Below are 27,331 nucleotides of genomic sequence, written 5' to 3'. Positions count from 1 at the left end.
TGGTGCGGACGCTGATTTGCTAGCACTACAGAGAGTTCTAGCAGTGCCCAGCATGCATTCGTTGGTGTCTTCCCGCTCGAGCTCGGTTCCCTCATTCTCTCTCTTTTTTTTTTTTTTCCCCATGGAGCTAGAGGACTGTTCGCGTAGTCTTTTCCTCACTCTGTGCTCTTCAAAACTTTTTTGCTATCACGCATGCTTTCCTTTGCAGGTACTTACCTTCTTTTTTAATTTATTCCTTGTATTTTTTTCTCTAGTTTTTCTGTTTTTTTTTGTTACCTTTATTTTTCGTGAGTGGCTGTGCGCTTAGGCTGTAGCCCTGATGTCAATTTCAGTGCTTCCCCTTTTTTAATTGTTCAAGATTCAGGAATTTAATTTAGCTAAAATTCTTTTATCAGTGTCCCAGAAGGCTCCCAGTGGCTTCAAGCGGTGTGCCAATGTTGCCGCTTTTTCACATCGCAGACCCACACAACTGGTCCATTGGGTGCCTTGGGCCAATGTTTGTGATCTTTGTTTTCATATGCATGCCAGAACACAGAGTGTGCGATTGGCTAAACAGGAGAAGCTTTTTGGCTTTTCTAAGGCTGGACCATTGTCTTTGGCACTGGTGGCATCGACCACCATGGCTGCTTCGACACCGGTAACCACTGGGAGTGCACCAGCATTGAGTGGGTCTTCACCTGCCTCGACACCAGGTGCTGTTAGCAGACCCTGGGACCTGTCAACATCAGACCTGACATTAGGGAGACACTCAGATTCAGTGTCATCCTCGTCTGCATCATGGGAATCTCAAGAAGCATAAGCATCGGTCCTCCTCAATGCACAGTGCCAGGAGCACCAGGGCATTTAACTCTCTAATACCCAAGAAGCATCAGCATTGAGAGGAGTGCTCCGCCTCTGTGGAAGTGGTGCCGATGCACCAGTCATCCAGTGGCCAGGTCCCCGTTACCAGTTTGGCACCGATGACTTCACAGGCTGCCTCTGCTTTGGCTCCCATGCCTTTGCCAATGCCCTTCCTCAGTAAGAGGTTCTGGAGCATGCTCTGAGAGCAGCTGGTGTGGTTGCTGCAGGGAGCTCCTGCTCTGTCATCGAGAATGCTTGCACCCTCAGTGGAACAGCCCCAGGCCCTTTCTGAAGCTCCACTGATGCCAGGGACCAGAACATAGACACTGGGCACCTCATAGGGTGTTGGAACTGAGGCCTGAGCAGGCAGTACCCCCCTCTGACATAGGGGGAGGAAGCTTCCCTGGAGTCTGAGGTAAGGTCTGCACCTCGATGCTCCTCAGAACATGGACATCATTCCACTAGGTTGAGGCCAGTGCAGGCTCAGTGTTCTGATTCTCAAGAGGAAGAAGAATCTGACTGGAGCCGCGTATGGGTATCAGATGAGGATCCACATTGCTTCTCGGAGGAGGAGTCATGTGGTATTCCTCACTTCCTTGAGAGATGAAAATCTCCTCCAGAGGCACTCTTTACTGGTTTTGTTAGGGAGATGGCTGCGGCCATCCTATTTAAGTTGGAGACAGAGGAGGAATCCAGGACAGAGATGTTGTTTGTCTTAGGCTATAAGTCTCCTCCTAAGGAAGGGGTCAGTGTGCCATTGCACTCTATCCTTAAGGATAAACTGATGAGGAACTGGGAATCTCCCCTCTCGTGCATTTAGCACCCAAGAAGGTGGATACGCAGTATTGTATCCAGAAGGCTCCCTAATTCAAGAGGGCCCAGTTGCCTCACCACTCTTTGGTAGTCTAATGTGCTCTCAAACAAGCTAAGGGCTCTCAGGTTTCATGCCTTGGCTCCCCCAGGGCAAGAGGCCAGAATCGTAGACTCATTTGGAAGGAAAACTTTTGAAGCCTCAATGCTCATTGCCCGCATCCAGTCCTCCCAGCTCTACACAAGCCTTTGCTTGGTGTCTTTGTTAATAGTACACTTAATCTGGCAGATTGTCTCTTGGTGGAGCAGGCCGCCAAGCTTCGCCAGTTGGCCAATAAGCAGATGGACTGTTGGCATTATTTGGCCAGGGCGCTTACTATACTTTTGATATTGCATCCAGACTGTCTGGAATGGGTGTGGGGTTTGCGCAGACTCTCATGTCTGTGTCTCTCTGACCTTGAACAGGCTGTTCAGGAGAGGTTGGCGGATGTGCCCTGGTGAAGGGAGTACTTATTTGGAGAGAACGTGGAAGAGGTCGCTGACCTTAGTAAAAAGCACACTGATACTATCCACACTGTCTCTTGGCAGCCTTCATCTGCATTTTCTTCAAGAAAAAGATTAACTAGGCAGAGGTACAGGTCCTACTACTCTCAAAAGCATAGAACCAGCCTTCCGCTCAGGCGAATCAGGCCCCCTCCCTGTCCCAGACCTCGCAAGCCCCATACTCAGAAATCCCAGCTGTCTCCCCAGTCAAAGCAGGGCACAGGTTTCTGACTTGGTCCAGCAGAGCATAGCCACTCAGACTGTCCATTCTGGATGAAATACTGGTCAGAGGGAGGCTCACTTTTTACACCATAGATAGTCTCTTATAATCTCTGACCAGTGGGTGCTTCAAATAGTCCGTCAGCCCACCAAGAGTGTCTTACATCAGTTTTCAGCTCAAGCAAGTACTTGTACAGGAAATCTCTGCCCTTCTACAGGCCTGAGCGGTCGAACCAAGAGATGGGGCAGGGATTCTATTCCAGGTACTTTCTTGTGATCAAGTAAACGGGAGGGATTCCAGGCCATTCTAGATGTAAGGGCCCTGACCGAATTTCTGGTGAAAGAATAGTTAAGGATGATTTTCTTGGCACCCTACTTCCTCTTATTCAGGAAACTCTCTTCCACTGTGCTATATGAGCAGTTACAGAAGTTGAGGCCTCCCACTTAGGGACATTGCGGCGGGATTTCTTCACTTTTTCACTGTATCTCTCCGCTGTCCCAACTGTCCACCTTACTCTTCGGTGCAAGCGATCCTCTGACAAGGAGAACGCCTTTGTCCCATGTCGCTTGAGGCATCTGGCGAACTGATCAGCTTTTGCTCTGGTGGTTTCTAAACTGTACACTGCATGATGATGGAAGCATGGGAAACTGATCCTCCAGCTGCACTGTGATATTCCAACAGCACTATGATACTCCATATGAAGATTAAAAAAAATATTTATATATGTATATATTTATTTATTGCATTTGTATCCCACATTTTCCTACCTATTTGCAGGCTCAATGTGGCTTACATAGTACCGTGATGGCAATCGCCAATTCCGGTATGACAGATAAGAGTGGTAGTGTGTTAAAATTCACGAGTGAGAAGACATTAGGTAATCAAGTAAGAAGAGTTAAGTTTTGTCCAGTTCTAGTATTAGTTTCATTGTGTAGCAGGGTTCAGGCATTTAAGTTGAATCATTAGGGTATGCCTTCTTGAACAGGTTGGTTTTTAATGATTTCCGGAAGTTTGTTAGGAAGACATTTGGTAGTGCATTCCATAGTTGCGCGATTATGTAGGAGAAGCTAGATGTGTAGGTTGATTTATATTTTAGACCTCTGCAGCTTGGATAATGGAGATTTAGGTATGTGCGTGCTGAACTTTTCGTGTTTCTAGTTGGTAAGTCTATGCGGTCTGCCATGTATACCAGGGTCTCGCCGTGAATAATTTTATGAACCAGGGTGCAGATTTTGAACGCAATTCGTTCTTTGATTGGGAGCCAGTGCAGTTTTTCTCGTAGGGGTTTGGCGCTTTCGAATCTCGTTTTTCCAAATATAAGTCTGGCTGCTGTGTTTTGGGCCGTTTGGAGTTTCTTAATGATTTGTTCTTTGCATCCCACATAGATTCCATTGCAGTAGTCTAGGTGAATTAGTACCATTGATTGTATTATTAATTGTAAAATTAATATTAATTTTACTGCCGGGACCTTGTCACTGATGGCAGTGCCTTGAGCTGTACAGTAGGATGACCGCTGCTGTGGATCACCATTGCCTACCTTCCCTACATGAACTCCTTCATGTACTTGCGATTTATTGCTGCTGATAACTCTTTCACAATTTTGGAATATATATTGTTTTTCTTCTGTCTTTCCCCCTCAATCAATCCACATTTAAAAGGGAGGAGTGGCTCTTTTAATCATGGTAGTCTGCCTCTTTATACTGGAATCTACCACACAAGAGTCCGAAGCCCATAACCCCTCTTCCAGAATTGACTACTGATTCATCTTTCTTCACTTCATTCCTCGGGTAATAGACTACTCCATTGGCGCTCGGTATCTTTCAGACCAGAAAGCAAATTCCAGTCACTCATGATGAAGTAGATCCCTTGGGTGCTGCGGCCAGCCTCAACGGATCAGTTGACGACTGAAGCTGCCTTTATGTGACGATCATCTGACAGCAAACTCCCTAAGCAGCAAAACCTGAACTTTGGAGCCTGGAAGGCAAGGGACGGGCCTCCCACAGGCAAAAGAGAGTGCCATCCAAGAGCCACAATTCGCCTTTTAAGGCACTCAGCAGTGCTAATCATTACACACCAAAAACTGCTGGTGGAAAACTCTGTGAGCACACACAGTCTCTAACACGAAGCCACCTACTCTCACAGACAAGCGCCAATCCCAAAATCGAACGGCTACCCGCAAGACATATCGACAATCCAGACCACCAACCATGGCGATTGCACAACATTATTTCTTTTCATTTTGCTCACACATTTTTCAGTAGTAGCTCAAGGTGAGTTACATTCAGCTACCTTGGGTATCTTTTGCTACATTACTTATAACCCATTTAATAAATAACCTAATGTGGTTATTCTGGCCAAAATACCACATCCCTGTCCTGGCATCCTCAGGGTACTGACTGAATAACATCGGACCAGACCTTAACAACCCAGACTCAATTAGCAGGATGCCCGCTATCACCACACATCCAAACTGTGGACACTAGTCTACCAAAGGAAGGCTTCCAAAGTGCCAATACATGCACACACAACCCTAATCGTGACGATGATATAAAATCTTAACACATCCCTAGAGATCCTAGTGTTCACTGTGAGTGACCTTACCCTCAAGGAGTAACTCTGCTACACATTATTCTACATACCACCTGGCAGCTGTAACATGGTCTTCAGTCCACACATTCACATCCCAATGCTGTTTGGATCAGCACACCTGATACGACAGTTGGTTTGGACAGGCAGTTCTGCAGAATTTGTTTGATGTCTGGAATCCAACTTCACCCTCCTAGGCTGTTCCAGGCTGCACCTACTACATCTAGTATGTATATAGTTTCAGTTTGATGGAGGCTTTAGTCTTGACATTTTGAGACTACATTATGCTAGCTTTCTTGTTTTTGGTGAGCCTGGTAGCTAGGGATTCCCATATGAGGGAACCTGCTTGTCCTCGGAAAAAGCAAAGATACTTATCTGTAGCTGGTGTTCTCCGACAACAGCCGGCTGCTTATTCTGACATACCCTCCCAACTCCCTTTAGGAGTTGTTTTTGGTTGTACTCTTTATGCTTTTCACCTGATTGAGGGACCTGCACTTAAGTGTCTGGCGTGAAGGCACCACAGCATGCACAGTGGGACACTGCTAGAAATTTCTCTAGAGCTAGCAAATCGGCTTCTGCACTGGGGCTCTGTTGGATGACATCACCCACATCTGAGAATAAGCGGTCTGCTGTCCACGGAGAACACCAGCTACAGGTAAGTATGTTTGATTTACATATACTGCCACCATCATTGTGGCATAGAACAGCCATGATGCCTGAGTTTCCATTGCATTATGTACAAACCTGGAAAGAAAAAAAAAAATCACATCTAAGTAGATGCTGATGCTTAGGCCCAGGAGTGCATGGTATCATTGGCACAAACCAATATTACATGGGTTGTCAGTGGCAGGAATGAGATTTGAATACAGGCCTCAGTATGACAACAGCTCTCATCCTGCCAACTACATCAACACCAGTTCTGTTCTTTGCTTGTTTTTGCAGAAGAACACACCCAAATATATTCATAGGGAGGCTGGGAACTGCACTTGGGAGGAGGCTGTCCACATATTTCTGTTTTCTGCTCCAGATGCTTAGGTTCCTCAAGGACTTGAAGCGCTCAAGACCGGATTCCAGAACTTCTGATAGATCCAGCCTGATCTGCTGCACTGCATCCAGTAGTGTCTAGCAGTTACACAAAATTTATAGCAGGTGTGGCTGTATCATTACAACCAAGTGATTGTTTCACATGTCACACAGAAATGACAAAGGTAGGTGGCACCTCATACCACCTACCTCTGTTTGGTGAGGCATTACCTTTGCAGATGTACTTATCTGTGTCTGATGCATTTTCTTTCTCTAAGTGCCACATGTCCCCTGAAATTGCAGTGACTCCAGACCAGCCAGGTCTCCTCTTGTTAAGTGTCATGTGTCTTTGTCAGGGCTGCAAGATTTGAAGGCCAGTACAAGGACACCACATAAGATGCATAGACACACCATGCAGCCAGGATAGTGAACTTTTGAAAGGTGTGCACACAGTCACAAATGTGGCACACTGTCATTAATGAGAGCAAGCAATGTCACCCCACACAGTCACATGAATAATAACACACATGCACAATCTCATCTCTTAGCTCCCCCAGTCACTGATAGTACATAGGCAGGGATCTGAAACAGTACTTTGTTGTGATCACATGTCTGTCCTGTCAGATATCTGCCTCCATGGATGTCACACTGTTTGTTCTTGTTGATAGTAGCTGCCAGTGGAAACTATGCCCTCAAACTTCTACCTTCCAGAATTCAGTGGACCCCTATGAGTGAAATAGCGGAGCCATATAAAATCCGTTTCACCACGGACATAGCAGCTGCAGAGAGATGGGAACTTGACAGATGTATCCTCACAGCAATAGCAATATATGAACTGCTTTGTCACGGAGGCATGCCTGCCTATCCATCCCTACAACTCCCCCTTCCCATTAGTGGTCTATGTCCAATCAGACCAACATTATGTCCTTCATATTGTATGCACAACCAGACTATGCCTCTGTGTAGCCCTGAATGCCTGTTACTACAAAATAAAAGCACATCCACTGGCAAACCATCATGTGACACCCCTCTGTAGATCCCTGCCTGGTGTGACACTATATAGCCCTATGTTAGCAACATTTCCTAACATTCATGCAATCACTTTTTCAACAGCAAGGGGACAGGAGGACACTTCCAGCAGCGAGGAGGAGTGCTCTAGATTCATGAGAGAGAAGGAAGAGGAGGAGGAAGGGCTGCATGCCCTGGAGCAGATAGCATTAGAAGAGGGGGAAGGCCCACCAGGGCTGGAGCAGCTGCAGCTCCATGAGGAGGAAGAGCTTTTGGCCTTGGAAGAATGACACCGGAGGAAGAGAGGCCTCCTTGCACTTGAGCAGCTGCAGGAAGAGGAGCAAGAAGAGGGTCTGGGAGACCAAGTCACAATTGGAGGAACTAGATAAAGATCTGGTTACAGTTATCCAAAAGCTGGGAAAGAAAAGAGAGGTGCTGTTGCTTGGAGATTTCAACCTGATGTATGTGGATTGGATAGTTTCATCTGCAGAATCAGAAAGAAGTAGAGAGATCGTGGATTCCTTTCAAAGTGCTCTGCTCAAACATATGGTGTCGGAACTCACGAGGGAGGGAGCAACGCTGGATCTGGTGCTCACAAATGTGGAACGTGTGTCTAATGTCCTAGTGGGTGCCCACCTGGGCAGCAGTGATCATCAAATTGTTTGGTTTGATATAACAGCTAAAGGGGAGGGCAGCCACTCAAAACTCAGTCCTGGATTTCAAACATGCTGACTTTAGTAAAATGGGAGAATTCGTGAAGAAAGAGCTGATGAGCTAGGAGGATATACGAGAAGTAGAAATGCAGTGGTCTAGGCTGAAAGGAGCTATAAATATAGCTACTAATCTTTTATGTAAGGAAAGTAAATAAAAACAAGAGAAAAAGGAAACCATATGGTTCTCTAAGCAAATGGCTGAGAAAATAAAGGCTAAAGATTTGGTGTTCATAAAATACAGGAAAACTCAAGAAGAAGAACACAGAGAGGAGTACCAGATGAAACAAAGAAGCCAAGAGAGATACATCTGGTGAAAGCAGAAGAACAAATGGCTAAAAATGTAAGGAGGGGCAACAAGACTTTTTTTCAGATATATTAGTGAAAGGAGGAAGACTAAAAATGGAATTGTGAGACTGAAAGATGCTGTGAACCTCTATGTGGCAAATACTTCTGTGTTCACGGAAGAAAATCCTGGAGAAGGACCACGATTGACTGGCAAAGGTACATATGAGAATGGAGTGAATATAGTACCATTTACAGAAGAAAGTGTTTATGATGAACTTGAAAATGTAAAGGTGAACAAAGCCATGAGACCGGATGGAATCCATTCCAGGATATTGATGGAACTCAGAGAGATTCTGGCAGGTCCTCTTAAAGATTTGTTTAATAAATCCTTGGAGACGGGGGAGGTTCCGTGGGATTAGAGAAGAGCGGATGTGGTCCCTTTTCACAAAAGTGGTGACAGAGAAGAAACTGGAAACCACAGGTTGTTAAGTCTCACTTCGGTTAGTGGAAAAGTAATGGAAGTAATGCTGAAGGAAAGGATAGTGAATTTCCTGGAATCCAATTGGGTACAAGATACAAGACAACATATTAAATAAATCTGAAATCTTTGACTGGGTGATCAGAGAATTGTATCAAGGATGTGCACTAGATGTAATCTACTTAGATTTCAGTAAAGCCTTTGATATGGTTCCTCATAGGAGGCTCTTGAATAAACTTGATAGGCTGAAGTTAGGACTCAAAGTGGTGAACTGGATTAAGAACTGGTTGACGGACAGATGCTAGAGGGTGGTGATAAATGGAATTCACTCGGAGGAAGGAAAGATGAGTACTGGAGTGCCTCAAGGATCAGCGCTGGGGCTGATTCTGTTCAATATATTTGTGAGCGACATTGCCGAAGGGTTAGAAGGTAAGTTCTGCTTTTGTGGATGATACCAAGATTTGTAACAGAGTGGACACTCCGGTGGGAGTGGAAAACATGAAAAAGATCTGCAAAAGTTAGAAGAATGGTTTAATGTTTGGCAATTAAAATTCAGTGCAAAGAAGTGCAGAGTGATGCACTTAGGGAGTAGAAATCCAAGGGAGACGTATGTGTTAGGCGGTGAGAGGCTGATATGCACATACAAGAAAGTGGGATCGTGGGGTGATAATATCTGAGGATCTGAAGTCAATGAAACAGTGGGTGGTAGGTTATATAGAGAGAGGTGTATATAGCAGAAGAAAAGAGGTGTTGATGCCCCTGTACAAGTCGTTGGTGAGGCCCCACCTGGTTATTGTGTTCAGTTTTGGAGGCCATATCTTGCTAAAGATGTAAGAAGATGAAGCGGTCCAGAGGAAGGTGACAACAATGATATGGGGATTGCGCCAAAAGACATATGAGACTGGAAGACCTGAATATGTATATCTTAGAGGAGAAGAGGGACAAGGGAGATATGATACAGACGTTTAAATACTTGAAAGGTATTAATATAGAAACAGATATTTTCCAGAGAAGAGAAAATGGTAAAACTACAGGTCTTGGATTGAGGTTGTGAGGTGGTAGACTTAGGAGTAATGTCAGGGAATTCTTTTTCATGGAGAGGGTAGTTGATGCCTGGAATACCCTCCTGAGGGGGGGAGGTGGTGGAGAAAAAATACTGTGGCGGAATTCAAAATGGTGTGGGTAGGACACAGAGGATCTCTAATTAGAAAATGAATGGCATAAAAAATTTTTTAAACTTAAATGGTTGCATATGTGTTTGCATATCAAGTGATGCTTAGATGACAACTTTGAATCAACTAAGGCGGGTACTGGGCTGGCTTGTACGGTCTGAGTGCTACATATAGCAATAAATATAGCTACTAACCTTTTATGTAAGGACAGTAAATAAAAGCAAGAGAAAAAGGAAACTGATATGGTTCTCTAAGCCATATTTATAGCTCCTTTCATCCTGGACCACTGCCTTTCTACTTCTCGTATATCTTCCCAGCCCATCAGCTTGCTCTTCACATATTTCCCCATTTTACTAAAGTCAGCATGTTTGAAATCCAGGACTGAGTTTTGAGTGGCTGCCCTCCCCTTTAGCTGTTATATCAAACCAACAGTTTGATGATCACTGCTGCCCAGGTGGGCACCCACTAGGACATTAGGTACACTTTCACCATTTGTGAGCACCAGATCCAGCATCACTCACTCCCTTGTGAGTTCCATCACCATATTTCTGAGCAGAGCACTTTGAAAGGCATCCATGATTTCTCTACCTAGTTTAGGATGGGCTGGAGAGAGCTTCGAAGTAAACGCCAGTAATTTGGAACGTGAGGACTGTTTCGGGCAGTCTTTTACGGTCTGTGTCCCACAGATGACAAGATGGATTTTGATAAGATATGACTGCAACTTTAATAGTTGGAACACAAGGACAGAGCTGGGCAGATTTCCACAGTCTATGTCCCAGAAACAAAAAAGAAAGACAATGATGAAGTATATAATATCACATTCATTGTTGATTTAATCTAGAATTGGGTCTGTGTGAGCCTGCATGGACTGGGCTGCATGTTTGTTGTGGTGTTTATAGCCAACTTCTGTCTTATCCCTTCATCATGCTATCCCTTTCCCTTGTATGTCACCCTCCCTCCTTCCACTACCTTGCCAGCCAGGTTCTTGATCTGCTGCTGCTGCCACCACCACCACCAATCATCCATCCTTCCACCCTCTCCCTACTCAAATGTCACTATCCTGCACCAGGTGCTTCCTTTACCCATCTGGGAAACCTCTTCTCCACCATCAGACTCTACCTTCTCTCCTTTTTCCTTTCCCCATAAAACAGCTCTATTTTCTGTGTTCCCCCAGAGGAACCTCCCCCCCCCCCCCCCCCCCCCCCCCCCGGTCTTAGAGTAACTTTTCACAGCCCTCTGTTCAGGGAGGCCCAGGTTGCTTTTGGGTTGTGATCTGGCCCTGTTGAGATGTTGCTTGTGCAAAGGTTTTTTAGCACTGGTGGTTGTCATGCACCTGATTGTGTGTGAGTCATTCTCCTGTTCATCTGCTTGAAACTAGTTGCAATAAGTGTCATTTGCTTGTATGCTAGGCTTTTGATAAGGAAACTTCAGCGGTGGTCTGGTCCTCGGTTCTCTCAGGGTGCAAGTGCTGGATCTAGTCTGTTGTAGGTTGCAAGGGGCAACTACCTTGATGGCAGCACACTTGAGGGGCCTTGAGTGTTTTCCTTAGTGGTTTGCAGGGGATTAGTCAGTTTCATTTTTCTCCTCTGGCTGGAAGTCCCTCAGGACCCCACTCTTAGAGCCATTTGTCCCAGAGATTTATCTCTGAGGAAAGTTTTTTTTTTTTTTTTTTTAAGGTGGCTATCTGCCCAGACAGAACTTGTTGGGTTCAGAGTCTTCTTTCCCTTTTCACGATCCTCCTTGGTCCCCAGACAAACCTCTCTTATTGCCTAGGATCATTTTGTCATTTTTCTCATTCAAGTGATTAAATTTCCAACATCACCTGCATTGATTGAGTGTGTCCTTTTAAGGCCCTTTACATTTTGGTCATTCTCATGGCCTTACTCATGTACCTAAGGGTAACAGTTTCCTATTATTTGGACTGTTTTTTTGTTTTGTTCTGCTCTGCTGTGCTTGGTGGGCAGCATAGAAGTAGAGTAGCTTCCAGTCTTCAATATGGATTAGAGTGCTTAATGGTTAATGTTCTCAGGACTGGAAGAAGGAATTTTGTCAGGTCATAGGCCCCACTGTATCAAAGCATTGGTGGTGCTTTGGGTGATGTCCAGAGCGGTTGAACTTGAGTCTAAATGCAGGATGTCTCTGTTTTGCTCAAGCAGGACAGTTTGGACATTTGGATGGAGAAGGTTGGTAAGCTGGAAAAGGCAGTATTCATAAGGCCCTTGTCTTCTTCCTACCCAGGACCTACTTGTCTGGACTGGTCTAGCAGGCAGGGTGATAAAGAAGGTGAAATTTGTTCTCACTTGCTAATTTTCTTTCCTTTATTTGTGCTTGATCACTTTTAGACCTACATGGGAAGACTAAGGTATCAGGTTATTCCTTTCAGTATCTTCCAGTGATTTGAGTTGGGACCTCAGCTTTATCCATGCAGAGGTTCTGTTGAAGTTTTTTTTGGCCACTAGGTTTTCTGAGGATTTGTTTTCAAAGTTATTCAAGTTTTATAAGTCTGCTTTTTCAATAGTATACTGCCAGGGTCCAGGGCTACACCACTACTTATACTGGTGATGATGTCGCTAAGGTGGTCTTTTACTAAAGGTAAGCTTGAGTTATCTGCAGCAGGGCCCATAGGAATAAAAATGGACCCTGTTGCAGATATCTCGAGCTAATCTTTAGTAAAAGACCCCCTAAATATCTGTAGTCTGCCTGCCATCTGCTGTTTTGTGTATGTAACCCACTCATCTGGATTGATCTAGCAGAAATCAAGAAAAGGAAATTAGTACGTACGAATAAATGTTACCTTAGTGTAGAATGTGGATGCACATCTTCTATCTGGCGATACATTTTCGAACCATATTTTACAAGCCTTAAGTAGTCTGATGGACAGCTGTCCTGCTTGTCTAATGAACGATATATTCTATAAAATTCTTCATGAGCTTTACTGTCCTCTAAGGATGCTTTTGTTATTCTTCCATTACCGAGAGCTAAGTTGTCAGAAACTAGAGCTAGCGCATTTTATTCACCTCAGAATATTAAGAAAAGATATTATGGAACAGAAAGTAATTTTCAGAAGATGGTGGTTTTCATTTTTTAAGCAATTTTTTTTAATTTTTTTAAATAAACTGAAATGGTTTAACTGTTTAGGCTGTTTAGGACCATTAATTGAAATTGATAGCTTTTTAAATAGTAACGTGTGCTTACATTTTTAGCTGTACTTTATTTTGCTTATTTTGTTTTGTATCAATATATTGAGGTCAATATTTACCTGGATGAAGAAGGTATAATTTGAAAAGTTAACTTAGATGATTTCAAATCATACATATATTTGGTGGCAGTATGCAATTAGGAGCCATTTTACTAAAGCTGAGCACTCGCGAAACGCTAAGAAGCCCATAGATATAAAATAGGCTTCTTAGCATTGTATTGCGCCCTAATTCTGTTAGTTTACACAAAGCCTTAGTGAAAGGGTCCCTTAGCACCGCTACACATCCATAACAAGGTGAAATGTCCAAATTAGACATTTCAAGATATACCTGCTATGTGTGTGGTCTGCTTGGCTTTTGAATTTTATATTCATTTAGTGACTGAATATCACCAGTTAGATGTAATAAGTTAATTACCAGTTCAATCTCCAGGAATTATTAAAAATAAAACAAACGCATAACACTTATGTGTTTGGCTTTGCTGCTAACTGCATAAATATTTTTGAATACTACTACTACTACTAAACATTTCTAAAGCGCTACAAGGGTTACGCAGCGCTGTACAATTTAAACATAGAGGGACAGTCCCTGCTCAAAGAGCTTACAATCTGTGCTCATTGTGTTAATATTCTTTTACTTTTCTATTTGATTTTTGTGGTGTTAGCTATATTTTTGCCTTAGTCCTTGTGAAAGGCATATACCAAATACATTCATTTTGTATAAAAAGGTTCTGTTCACTATGCATGTAAAGATGACCCAGAAGTAAAAAGTTCTGAGCACGTAACATCTATAAATATCTTGTATCTAAATGCTTTTTTTTCTTTTTTTTTTTTTTTGTTGAGATTTCCTCTCAGCCCTCCTCCCTTGTTACCCAGCTACTGCAGCAGCACTTCTTTGCTAGAAGTGAGCGACCTTGGCTCCTTTAGGAGCTTGCCATACATAGTACTGAGCAAAGCTTGCTGACCAGATTTATGTGATAGCTGAGAATCCCTCCTGTGGGCTCTTAATGCCTTTGCTGACTCTGATTAAGAAGAGCTGGTTCTAGGCTTCAAACTCTGAACTCCTGTAGCGCTGCTACTGGTTATTGGAGCAACTCTCCATTTGTATATTTACATTTAATTTTTATTTGAGCAGGGAAAGATCCCCTCCATCTTGGAGCGATTTTATCCTGTCTAGGTACTTGATTCTCTGAATGCCTATGGTACTTTAGAAAATTCATAGCAGTAATTAGATACATTGATGTTCAGGACAGTAAAATGACTTGTATGCAGAAAGCTAATGGCAAAGCAGAGATTAGGACTTGGGAGTATTATGCTTTTATGAGTAGCGCTATGCATAGTGCTAGTACAGAGCCTGAATAGTGATGGCCATGCTTGGCATATAGAGTATCTGTAGCAGAAATATTTCACAATATTTTGATTCTTACAACTGCTGTGCCATTTGTCTGGCATGAGTTATGAATATGTGCAGTACAATTAAGGCACACACCAAAAAGTGGGAAACGAGGGAAGGCTGAACAAACCACAGGATCAACAAAGAAAATTTATTACTGCCATGAGTAAAAAAAATGATGCACAACAACACAAAACTTTCTTTGTTGATTCTGTGGTTTGTTCAGCCTTCTTTCATTTCCCACTTTTTGGTGTGTGTCTATTTCTGTCGTGGGACTCTTGTGTTCAGTTACCGGCTGGTTCCTGTACAATTAAAGCAAATTTAAACCATCTGTAATGTTAACACAGGAAGAACTGAACTTCAATTTAAAAATGTGCATCGGTTTATTTTAATTTTGCTTTTATTTTTGGCAGATCCTAGCCATGAGAGCACAGCTGAAAGTGTGGAAAACATGGCTGATGCTGTTACTCATGCCCGCTTTGTTGGCACAGATCCAGCAAGCGATGAGGTGGTCCTGATGAAAATCTTGCAGGTAAATGGAAAGAGGTGGGCCATGGCCCTGTGCTGAGTTAGAAGGCAATTAGAGTAATTGCTGGAGCTGTTTTGTATCCTGTTACACAGAGACATAGCCAGTGTTTTGACTCTGCAGGCGCTTAATACCTAGTGTTATGTTTAAACATAGGGCTCATGTGCCTAAAGTAAAAGCTTTTTGAGGTAAAAGATAATTGAAAGCTTAAATTAATTGATTTCAAGCGCAACAAGCTCCTGATGTGCTGAGCCCAGAGGAGGCTTGTAACTGTGACCACACACTTGGGGGAAGTGAGGCAAGGACACAGCAATCTAAAACCCAGAGAGTTATGTGTATGGGTGTGAGTGTGCGGCCAGTGTTTGGTAGGATAAAAGCCTATTTCAGCTGGTGTCCTCTCTAATCCAGTCTTGTAGGCTAATTTTTTTTGCTGGTTTATTTTTCTTTTCTAGTTTCTATTTACATTTTTACCATTGTAGTTAGCTACACATAGTCTAAAAGGAGAAACAACTGCTCACTTTGTTTTGCTTTAGTCAGCAGTTCAAAAAAACCTCTCTTTAAAATAGGGTTAATTATTTGATATGTTTACATAAATTTGCATATATTTATAGTTTAAATAGGATTTTAAAAACTTTATGTAAGTCGTATTTTGGTTTATTTTTATGTGTCCAGTTAACTTTATTTGGCCCTTTTGTTGGGGAAAAGGGATCTTGATGATCAGCCCTAGGATGGGGATAGAGAATAGAGAATAAGAAAAAGGGATGAGATTTGTGAGATGGGAGTAGAAGGAGAAATCTCAGAGGAGGGAAATAAAGAAGGGATCTACAGGTGGTGAATATTTAACTGAATCTAAAAGTTTTAGTGCAGTTAACTGGTTAATGATTTGATTTTTTTTCAGCAATAACTGGCTGTTTGTCCTCTTAAAGTCATAACAAAACAGTAATGCCTTTTTCTCTCCATAGAAAACATATCTGCTTCCCTGTCACCACCCTTCTGGTATCTGTGATCTCCTCTCCCTTCCTTCCTCCCTCTATGCCTCCAGAAATTAAAATATTAAAAAAAAAGTTGATCTCAACCTCTCTTCTTTTTTTCCTTCCAAAAATGAAAAAGTGTCTCCATATAATGCTGCCATGTATCTTTTTTTTTTTTTCTCTTCACCAATTTAAAAATACAAAAAATGTCTCCACTTGGCAATGGCTCCTTATCATTCCTCATGTTACTCTTTCTAAGATTAAGGAACCCTCCCCCCATTAAGAGACCTCTTTCCCCCAAACATTCAAAACTGTCTCTATGTGGCAAAGTCCCTTCCTGCTGTTAAATAAAATAAAAAAAAAAAAACAAGACTGTGGAAGGGCGTTTTCTACCTCTTTCTGAAAAAGGCACAGAAAAGATAGGGTCATGAGGTAAAGGAGGCTTGTTTTTTATTCAGTACAACTACCCTTAGCCTTCAACAGAAACATATTATTAATTGAGCAATAATACACACAAGCTTGATGCACACATACATGACTCTGAGTAAGAGTTTACCAGTCAGTTTTGGTGATGAGGTTTTCATCTCATATAAATTTTATTTTGCATATAGCTTGCATCTTTTGAAAATGTATGCTTATCTTTTTTTCTTTGTTTTCCCACAAGATGTGAGTGTTGACCTGTCAATTGTGTATATTTGGTGTGAAGAGCGGTTGTGGGATCTATATATGCAATAGCTTATATGGAGAGAAAGTTTTGGATTCAAATGTTGCCTAGTGCTGTAGTAGTTCAAAATTATCTAATAAGGAAAACCATTCAGAATTAAAGTGCACAAACACTTTGAATCAGACATGGAATCTAATTAGGGAAATTGTTTTCCTCACCCATTATTGGACATAGTCCTGTAGTTGTAAATTCTTCTTTTTTTGTGGCTCATTTTCCCCATCCCTTTGTAAATAACCCCCCCCCCTTTCCTTTTACTTTACAACATTTTACACTTTGAAAACAAATAGCATTGCACTGCCATTGTAATATAACCTATAATTTACTAGTACATTTAGGAAGTATTATCACTCATTCAGCACAGCTTTCCAAAGTCATAGATATATTGTTAGTCCAATAAAGGTTTCTCTTAGAACTTCACATTTATTTCTCAGTATCCAAGTTGACTAACGACTGCAGCAGCACGAGATAGGCTTTGAATCAAAACTGGCATTGTGCATCAGATAACCTAAGGCATAACATGTACTGATGCTAAGCACAAGATCTTTGACTACTTTCAGAGAATCTAAAAGATTTTGAGTTTGCTGTTTATGGATTTCATGTTCATGCATTGTAATTTCACATCTTAATTGTTTTTACTGTTATGCATAACTTAGCTGTATTTCTCCTGTAAAAATGTTCAAAATCTGCTGCTGCTATCCTCAGTTTGAACTTTGCTCCTTGCTCAGGTTCTACGGACTCTGCTGCTCACTCCAGTAGGAGCTCACCTCACAAATGAGTCAGTGTGTGAAATTATGCAGTCCTGTTTCCGGATATGCTTTGAAATGAGGCTCAGTGGTAAGATGTTTTTTTTCGTTCTTCCATGTGCCTTATACAGTCTTGGAATTTTCAGACCCACAGTATCTTGAGATCTTATTTACCAAACTCAGTGAGCTAATAAGGATGGTGAGGAATAGGATGCTATACCAGTCACAGCTTCTGCTCATCTTCTCTCACACAGGAACTTGGGAGCTAATGCCAAGTCAGAGCTATAGCACCACATGGTGCTTTCAAGCCTTCACTGCACAAGAGACAAGAGAACAAGCTGAAGCTGGTTTTAATAAACTTGCTGTAATCCTTTGTAAACAAGACTTGGAGGGAAGTCCGCTTGTCGAATCCTCTTGATAATATCACACAGCGTAATGACACCTGTGTTATTTGTTTTTGTCTTCGCAGAGTTATTGAGAAAATCTGCAGAGCATACTCTTGCCGACATGGTGCAGCTGCTCTTCTCAAGGTAAACCCACTTGTGTTTGCCTCAGCCTTGCTGACACAGCCCCCTGAGGACTGGCATATTCCACACTTCATGAGGGTCTGCAAGACAAGTTGTGCTGTTAGACACTGCTCTGGTTGATGGAGCAAGTCTGTGCTTTGCTATCCCACTAAGCTTATGTAAGTTTTTTTTATGCTAGAGAGGTCTGCTTAAAGATAAAGAGAACCCCAAAATAAGTTGGCTAGGGAACAACGCTTATTTGATCTGAGTAAATCGAGCAGATTCTGCTTAGCAGATGATGTCCATTTCAGCAGTAATATTTTTAAATGAAATAACACAGGAGCATAAACATAGGCTCCGAGTCAAACTAACCACAGTCAGGGACAGCCATGAGAGTTTGTTTTCCAGTGTCAACCAGAGCACTTTTCTTCACATGGTTTTTACCTTTTACATACTATCTTATCTGTGTTGTCCCATACAATTACCTGGTGGTCACCTTTAGTCTCTTCCCCTCCCCTGAAGTCATCTTCAAATTAGTTTTCAAACTTCTTCTGTTTTTTTTTTTTTTTAAGTGCAAGAATTACAAATGTGGTGCTCTTCTAAGCTCTAAATAATATCTGGACACTACAGTAAAAAAATGTATAAAGCCTATTACTGGTCCTAACAGGCAGCTAGTAAAAAGACTTCTGCAACCTTTTTTCTTTTTTGTTTTTGTGTGTTGAGTTGAATCCTGCACTGCTGCAATTGACATGTGGTTGCAAGTTATTACTTTGACCTTTATTTTTAAAAAATGTTAAAAATTCATAAGAACATAAGCCTTGCCATACTGGGACAGATCAAAGGTCCATCAAGCCCAGTATCCTGTTTCCAACAGTGACCATTCCAGGCCACAAGTTACCTGTTCATATACCAAAAGAGTAAAACAAACTGTATGCTGCTTATCCTTGAAAAAAAGCAGTGGATTTTCCCAAGCCCATCTTAATATGGCTTATGGATTGTTCTTTTAGTAATGTATCCAAACCTTTTTTTAAATCCTGCTAAGCTAACAGCTTTCAACACATTCTAGAGTTTAATTGCATGTTGAGTAAAGAAATATTTTCTCTGATTTGTTCTAAATTTACTATTTAGCAGCTTGTGTGTGCCTCCTAGTTCTTGTATTTTTGGAAAGAATAAACAAGCATTTTTATTCCACTCAGTATTGTATAAACCTCTGTCATATTTCCCCTCAGCTGTCTCTTTTCCAAGCAGAAGAGCCATAGCCTCTTTAGCTTTTCCTTATACGGGAGCCGTTCAATCCCCTCTATCACTTTATTCGCTCTTCTTTGAACCTTTTCTAATTCTGCTATATCTTTTTTGAGATATGGCGACCAGAGTTGAACACAATACTTGAGGTGAAGTTGCACCGTGGAGTGATTACAGAGGCATTATATTTTTGGTCTTATTTTGCTTCCCTCTCCTAATAATTCCTAGCATCCTGTTTGCTTTTTTGGCCGCTGCCGCACACTGGGCAGATTTCAGCATTTTGTCTACAATGACACCTAGGTGTTTTTCTTGAGTGCTGACTCCTAAAGTAGACTCTAGCATTAGATAACTATAATTTGGATTAGTCTTCCCAATTGTGAATCACTTTGCATTTGTCTACATTAACTTTCATCTGCCATTTGAATGCCCAGTCTTCAAGTTTTCTAAGGTCTTCCTGCAATTCTTCACAATCCACATGTGTTTTGACAAATTTGAATAGTTTCGTACCATCCACAAATTTAATACCTCACTCGTCGTTCTGATTTTTAGGTCATTTATAATTATGTTAAATAGCACCAGTCCCAGTACAGATCCCTGCAGCACCCCACTATTCACCTCTTTCGTCGAGAGAAATGGCCATTTAACCCTATCCTCTGTTTTCTATCCAATAACATATTCTTAATCCACAATAGAACATTGCCTCCTATCCCATGACTCTTTGTGTGGCCATACAAGGATTACCTTCATTATAGCTTTATATATAGTACTTTGCCAGTCTTTAGACCTTTGTATATTTTTCACATTCTGCTGTCTAAAAAATACAATTCAAAATTCATTAAAATAGGAATTTGCTTCACTGATTTATACAATGTACTCTACATGTTCAGGGTAAGAAAGAAATATGCAGAACGTTTTACGAATTTAAATAATACAGACTTTGATTTTATGTTGTTGGTGAAGCTACTTCTACAGCAATAATAGCCATGAGTCATTTAGGATAAGTGTCTACCAAATTTGTATAGCAGGATGCTGCAGGTTTTGCCCATTCTTGGCAGAATAGTTCAAGCTTTTTCAAGTTGGCTGGAGATAGTAGTTTAGTCAGGTCTTGCCACAGATTTTCTATTGGATTCAGTTTTGGGTTTTGACTGAGCCACTGATAGACATTGACTTTCTTCTTGCTCACCCATATAGTTGTTGCTGTTGCTTTTGATCCTTGTCCTGCTGAAAGGTGAATCTTTTCCCAAGTACCAGTTCTGTGGCGGACTGGAACAGGTTTTCTTCCAGGACCTGACTGTGCTTTCCACATCTGTCTTACCTCTTATCTTTATAAGTCTCCCTGCCTCTGTTGCTGCAAAGCATCCCCATCAGGAGTAGCAGCATTCTTTTCCTTAAAAGCCATCCAGACTGGTCAAAACTCTTGGGTGGAAGAAAATCTGCTTTCATTATTGTGATCTCTCCAGAAAACAATTTTTTGTGAGCCTTTTCTAACACTACAATCTTTGCCTTTATTCTTCCTCCTTAACCTCCCCTTCTCTCTCTTGTTCAGCTATAGCAATTAACGATCCCTTTATTACTGTCTTCCACCACTTCCCAGACCCCAGCCATATCTACCTATTATCATTACATAAAAAATTAATCCTTTATTTCCTATTGAAGATGTTGACACATTCATTTATCCTCTTGTAGGCTCTCATAAAGTATCCAAAAGTGCAATGGGGTTTTTTTCCCACCCTCAACTTTTATACTGCCTCAAACTTCTGAGTGGTCTGATCAGCAAACACCACCTATATCCATTTTCGCCAGATAAACAGAGAAGCTCGAATTAATAGCAAGTCTGTTCTTGAATAGAAGCAATGAGCTGTGGAACAATAAGAATATTCTCTTTTATTTTCTGTTTTAAAGTGCCATCCGTCTGCTAAGATTTGAATGAGTTGTTTAAAGCACCTTCTGTCTTTCATTAGTCAGGACTAGGGAATTGTCTTTCCTAGGATTGAGAGTTATATTAAGCTCCTCCCAGTATCACTAAGCCCCCTCCCCACCCATAGGCAAAACTCTATACTTTATTTTTCTTGGGTCAATTTACCACACACATCATTGAAGAATTGACCTTGGTTCTATTTGGGCAAAAACTCTACACTTTGTTTTTCTTGGGTCAGTTTACCACACACATCATTGAAAAATTGACCTATTTGGGGTATAAATTCCCACCAGTGTCAATTTAATAGCATCTATTTCTAGTTCTTTTCTTATATAATGCCCCCTGATCTTTTTTTAATTTTCTCTACTTTACCCTCTGCTTTGAGCTATCGGGATTCTCACCCCTGTTGTTTTGGTTCCATTAGATTAGCAGCTGGGTATTTGTATGGGAAACTTTTATTAAATAGGTATTCATCTGCTCTAAGGTTGATCTCTTGAATAAAGGCAATGTCTATATTCAATCTTTTAATTTCTCTGAACAATCCATCTTTCTCCTAGATTTTAAACCCTTAATATTCAGGTTCACCAATTTATATTCTCCAATTGTCCCATTCATCTTTGATCCTGTGTATGTTCACTCCCACCCTTTCTCACACCTTTCCTGTTTCTGTAGGTGCTCCCTCTCCAGCCCTGCCAACCTGTTTATCCGTCCCACTTTCCGTTATCCTCTGTCCTACTTCACTTATGCCCTACCATTTGTAGGTAATCCAGAAAAATGACTCCACTTGCCCAAGCTTCCCTTATATTTTATTGTACTTCCCGAAGCTCCCCATCCTTTCCTCCTCCTGACTCGCATTAATTTCTCTCTCAAATGTCTACCCCAAACCTTTCGTCCATATAAAATCTCTTGCGAGACACCTGCCTTTCTAACACACTTAAATGCACACTGTCTGTTAAATGCATCTCTAAATCTTGTTTCAAACATGAACCCTCTGCAGGTTCTTCATTGCAGAACCAATTTGGCCATTCCTGTTATCCTCTACCTTCTTAATTCCTCTGGAAAGTCGCCTGTCTATTCTTACCATTCTGTTGACACCACTGGGAATGTCAGTCCAAACGAAAATAACCATTTGTATCTTATCTTATTTTGCTGTAGCCTGTGTCTCAAAACTTCCTTCTCTTCTACAGAGCTGAGGCTGCCAGGTTTGGGAACATTGGTCTCATGTGTGCAATGATCTTGATGGCAGTGCTATGTCTGGGGTGGTATTATTCTTTGGCTTACCAAGAGCTCTTGTCCGCATCTCGCTCCAGGTGTTCCTCCAAGTCAAGTACAGCTTTACAGATTTTAATCACTGTCTCTTTAGGGTCTATGTAAGCATGTTTCTGGTACTCCACATACCTTCAGCCAAATGCCGCAAACTTAGTCTCATCCTTCTCCTCTGCTCTCATTGTGTACAAATTCATCAGAATCACTGTTCATCATCATGAGGCTGCCATGGGGGGGTGGGGGGTGCTTTGTTTGTGATGAGTTCTGTTTTGAGAGGCAAAACTCTACACTTTATTTTTCTTGGGTCAGAGCTCTTGTCTTGCACTCTTGCTTAGGTGAGTGATCTCATTTCCACTGGAATTCATTTCTATCTGATCTTTTGTTGCAGGTTACCTCAGTTTAAAGAAGAGGCTAAAAGCTTCATGGCGACTAACATGAAGAAGGTGAGAACCTTTTATTCTGAGCTCTGTTTCTTACCAGTTGTGATTGTTAGTGTTGTTTTTGTTCCTTGCTGTGTCTTGTCTTTGTAAGTACTGTTCTTAACAGAAGTTCCTAGTTCTGTGGCGGAATGAATGCCAGACTGTTGTATTAGCAGGGAATAGCCATTAATGCTTGCCTTTACCTCTCACCTTTAGTCTTATCCATTTCTCATCCTACATTTAAACTTTCTACTGTCTGTGCTCTTCAAAGCAACATTGCATTGTAGGGAAGCTGACATCTTGCCATAGCGGTAGTATTTATCACAATTTGAGATAACACTACCTTCCAGATATTTGACTTCTACAGTCTCTCAGTTCAAATCTCTGGTTCCATCAGGTTTCCATTATTTACAAGAATATATGATAAGCCATTTTGCGTCAGTCCATGGTTAATAGAACTCAGCATCGTGTCATCAACAATTGCCATTCTGGGTTACAAGTACCTGGCAGATTTCATTAAGTAGACAGAATTTTTTACAACTCATTTTCATCATTTACCTGGCTAATAATTTTGTTATGAGCTTTTCTCTAGGAGCTTTACCAACCTCTCTTGACTCATTGATGTTGGTCACTTTGATTGTATCCTCAGGCAATAGAGTCCAGAGATTTTAATTGTGGCTGCATGAAAAAATACTTTCTACAATTTGTTTTCAATTTATTGGTTGTTATTTTCATGGAATATCCTCTCTTGATTTAGTGTTTGAAAGATTAAACAGTAGTGGAGGCATAGCCTAATGGTTAGAGCAGTGGGCTGAGTACCAGGGAAGCCAGGGTTCAAATCCCACCGCCGCTCCTTGTGATCTTCGGCAAGTCACTTAGCCCTCCATTGCCTCAGGTACAAACTTGGTTGTAAACCCTCTAGGGACAGGAAAAGTACTTACTGTACTTGAATATAGCTGTCTTTGAACTACTAAGAAAGGCATGAGTTAAATCCAGATACTTTTCTCCGAGGACAAGCAGGCTGCTTGTTCTCACTGATGGGTGACGTCCGCGGCAGCCCCTCCAATCAGAATCTTCACTAGCAAAAGCCTTTGCTAGCCCTCGCGCGCCGATGCGCACCGCGCATGCGCGGCCGTCTTCCCGCCCGAAACCAGCTTGGGCCGGCCAGTCTTCTTTTCTCCGCACTCGGTACGGTTGTGTTTACCGTTCGTGCTCCGGAAAGTCGACCTCGCGCGTCGTTTTTCGACATTTTCTGTGAGAAATCCTTTGGATTAGCCACTTCGGTTTTTCCTTCCTCTACTTCGAGTTTTTTCGCCCCGTTAAGTTTTCTTTCGTCGTCGGGGTAGGCCTTATTTAGGCCCCGGTCGAAATTTCCCTTTTTTCTGTGCCAAATTTCGCCATTTCATCTTTCGATTTCGCCGGCGTGATTTTTCCGCCCATGACATCGAAGCCTTCCAGCGGCTTCAAGAAGTGCACCCAGTGCGCCCGGGTAATCTCGCTCACTGACAGGCACGCGTCGTGTCTTCAGTGTCTGGGGGCTGGGCACCGCCCTCAGGCCTGTAGTCTGTGTTCCCTTTTGCAAAGGCGGACTCAGGTAGCGAGGTTAGCCCAGTGGAACGTTTTGTTCTCGGGCTCTTCGTCGGCATCGGCACCGGGGGTATCGAGTGCATCGACGTCTTCAGCGTCCAGACCTTCAACCTCGGCATCGAGTGCATCGAGGCATCGGCCCTCTGCATCGGCGCCGAGACATCGGACAGCTGCATCGACGTCGGTGGTACCAGGACCTCATCTGCTGATGTCGTCGGACGGTGGTGCTTCGTCTGGAGTGCAGGTGAGGGCTGTCCATTCCCCTGCTGGTGGCGGTGAGCCTTCGGGTGGGTCTCCCCCTACCCTGAGGGCTCCTGCGGTACAGCCCCCCCGAGACCGACCCTCTTCGGTCTCGGCCCCGAGGAAGCGACGGCTGGATTCTACGTCCTCCTCGTCGGTACCGGGAAGCTCCGGTGACATGCTTCGTCCCAAGAAGTCGAAGAAGCATCGTCACCGGTCCCCTTCCCGTGTCGGTACCGAGAGCTCTGGGTCGCCGAAGGAGTCGGCACCCAGCAGGCATCGACGCCGAGAGGACCGCTCACCCTCTGTTCAGGAGGTGTCGATGCGCTCCACTCTGGACAGCCCGGAACAGCCTCCACGCCCGGAACAGGTTCTGACGTCGACGCCTGCATCGACCTCCATGCCTTTCTCTGCAGCCGCTCTGAACGAGAGCCTCCGGGCCGTCCTCCCAGAGATTCTGGGAGAGCTGTTGCGCCCTACCCCTCCGGTACCGGCGGTGCTTGCGCCACCGGTACCGTCGAGCGTGGCACCGGCTGGCCCATCGCCCGAGGTGAGGTCTCCTGCGTCGGTGCCGCGTGCGGTACCGGCTGCCGTCGCCTCCCAGGAAGGCTCCCCGACTACGTCGGCGGAGGGAGCTTCGCCGATGCGGGCGAGGGAGTCTACCTCTCGACGCCCCCATCGTGGACGTGGCTCCACGGAGTCGAGTCGGGCACGGTTGCAGACACAGGTTCGTGAACTTGTGTCTGACACCGAGGGTGAGGCCTCGTGGGAAGAGGAAGAAGACCCCAGATATTTCTCTGACGAGGAGTCTGAGGGTCTCCCTTCCGATCCCACTCCCTCTCCTGAAAGGCAGCTTTCTCCTCCTGAGAGTCTGTCTTTCGCTTCCTTTGTCCGGGAGATGTCTACGGCCATCCCCTTCCCGGTGGTTGTGGAGGACGAGCCCAGGGCTGAAATGTTTGAGCTCCTGGACTATCCTTCTCCACCTAAGGAAGCGTCCACTGTTCCCTTGCATCATGTCCTCAAAAGACATTGCTTGCGAACTGGACCAAACCTTTAACTAATCCCCACATCCCCAAGAAGATCGAGTCCCAGTACCGGATCCATGGGGACCCAGATCTGATGCGCACCCAGTTGCCTCATGATTCTGGAGTTGTGGATCTGGCCCTAAAGAAGGCTAAGAGTTCTAGGGAGCATGCTTTGGCGCCCCCGGGCAAGGACTCTAGAACCTTAGACTCCTTTGGGAGGAAGGCCTACCATTCTTCTATGCTCGTGGCCAAAATCCAGTCTTACCAGCTTACGAGCATACACATGCAGAACAATGTGCGGCAGTTGGCGGGCTTGGTTGATGCGCTCCCCCCTGAGCAAGCCAAGCCGTTTCAGGAGGTGGTCAGGCAGCTGAAGGCGTGCAGGAAATTCCTGGCCAGAGGGGTGTATGACACCTTTGATGTTGCGTCCAGGGCCGCTGCTCAAGGTGTGGTGATGCGCAGGCTCTCATGGCTGCGTGCCTCCGACCTGGAGAATAGAATCCAGCAGCGGATTGCGGACTCGCCTTGCCGTGCGGATAACATTTTTGGAGAGAAAGTCGAACAGGTGGTAGAGCAGCTCCACCAGCGGGACACCGCATTCGACAAGTTCTCCCGCCGGCAGCCTTCAGCCTTTACCTCTACAGGTAGAAGATTTTTTGGGGGAAGGAAGACTGTTCCCTACTCTTTTGGCAAGCGTAGGTACAATCCTCCTTCTCGACAGCCTGCGGCCCAGGCTAAGCCCCAGTGCGCTCGCTCTCGTCGGCAGCGTGCGACCCAGCAAGGCCCCTCGGCTCCCCAGCAAAAGCAAGGGGCGAGCTTTTGACTGGCTCCAGCAGAGCATAGCCGACATCCAAGTGTCAGTGCCGGGCGACCTGCCAGTCGGAGGGAGGTTGAAAGCTTTTCACCAAAGGTGGCCTCTCATAACCTCCGATCAGTGGGTTCTCCAAATAGTCCGGCAAGGATACACCCTCAATTTGGCCTCCAAACCTCCAAATTGTCCACCGGGAGCTCAGTCTTACAGCTTCCAGCACAAGCAGGTACTTGCAGAGGAACTCTCCGCCCTTCTCAGCGCCAATGCGGTCGAGCCCGTGCCATCCGGGCAAGAAGGGCTGGGATTCTATTCCAGGTACTTCCTTGTGGAAAAGAAAACAGGGGGGATGCGTCCCATCCTAGACCTAAGGGCCCTGGACATATATCTGGTCAAAGAAAAGTTCAGGATGCTTTCCCTGGGCACCCTACTTCCCATGATTCAGGAAAACGATTGGCTATGCTCTCTGGACTTGAAGGATGCCTACACACACATCCCGATACTGCCAGCTCACAGACAGTATCTGCGATTTCAGCTGGGCACACATCACTTCCAGTACTGTGTGCTACCCTTTGGGCTCGCCTCTGCGCCCAGGGTGTTCACAAAGTGCTTGGCTGTAGTAGCAGCGGCACTTCGCAGGCTGGGGGTGCACGTGTTCCCATATCTCGACGATTGGCTGGTGAAGAACACATCCGAGGCAGGAGCCCTGCAGTCCATGCAGATGACTGTTCGCCTCCTGGAGCTACTGGGGTTTGTGATATATTATCCAAAGTCCCATCTTCTCCCTGTGCAGAGACTCGAATTCATAGGAGCTCTGCTGGATTCTCGGACGGCTCGCGCCTATCTCCCAGAGACGAGGGCCAACAACTTGTTGTCCCTCGTCTCGCGGGTGCGAGCGTCCCAGCAGATCACAGCTCGGCAGATGTTGAGATTGCTAGGCCACATGGCCTCCACAGTCCATGTGACTCCCATGGCCCGCCTTCACATGAGATCTGCTCAATGGACCCTAGCTTCCCAGTGGTTTCAGGCTGCTGGGGATCTAGAGGACGTGATCCACGAGTTTTCTCGCATCCCTGTATTGGTGGACGA

General features: G+C 43.9%; 1 protein-coding gene across 1 annotated transcript in view; it reads left to right on the top strand.

The window, feature by feature from the left end:
- Positions 1-27,331, top strand: part of GBF1 (golgi brefeldin A resistant guanine nucleotide exchange factor 1) — a 573,313-nt gene that overhangs the window by 235,077 nt on the left and 310,905 nt on the right. The window contains 4 exon segments of the mRNA XM_030203372.1: positions 14,681-14,799; positions 17,214-17,322; positions 17,701-17,761; positions 22,552-22,606. Coding sequence (XP_030059232.1) covers positions 14,681-14,799; positions 17,214-17,322; positions 17,701-17,761; positions 22,552-22,606 — 344 coding nt within the window.

Source organism: Microcaecilia unicolor, chromosome 5, assembly GCF_901765095.1.
Source record: "Microcaecilia unicolor chromosome 5, aMicUni1.1, whole genome shotgun sequence".
NCBI lineage: Eukaryota > Metazoa > Chordata > Amphibia > Gymnophiona > Siphonopidae > Microcaecilia > Microcaecilia unicolor.
Note: the sequence above shows the minus strand (reverse complement) of the source record. Positions and strands in the feature narration are given on the sequence as shown.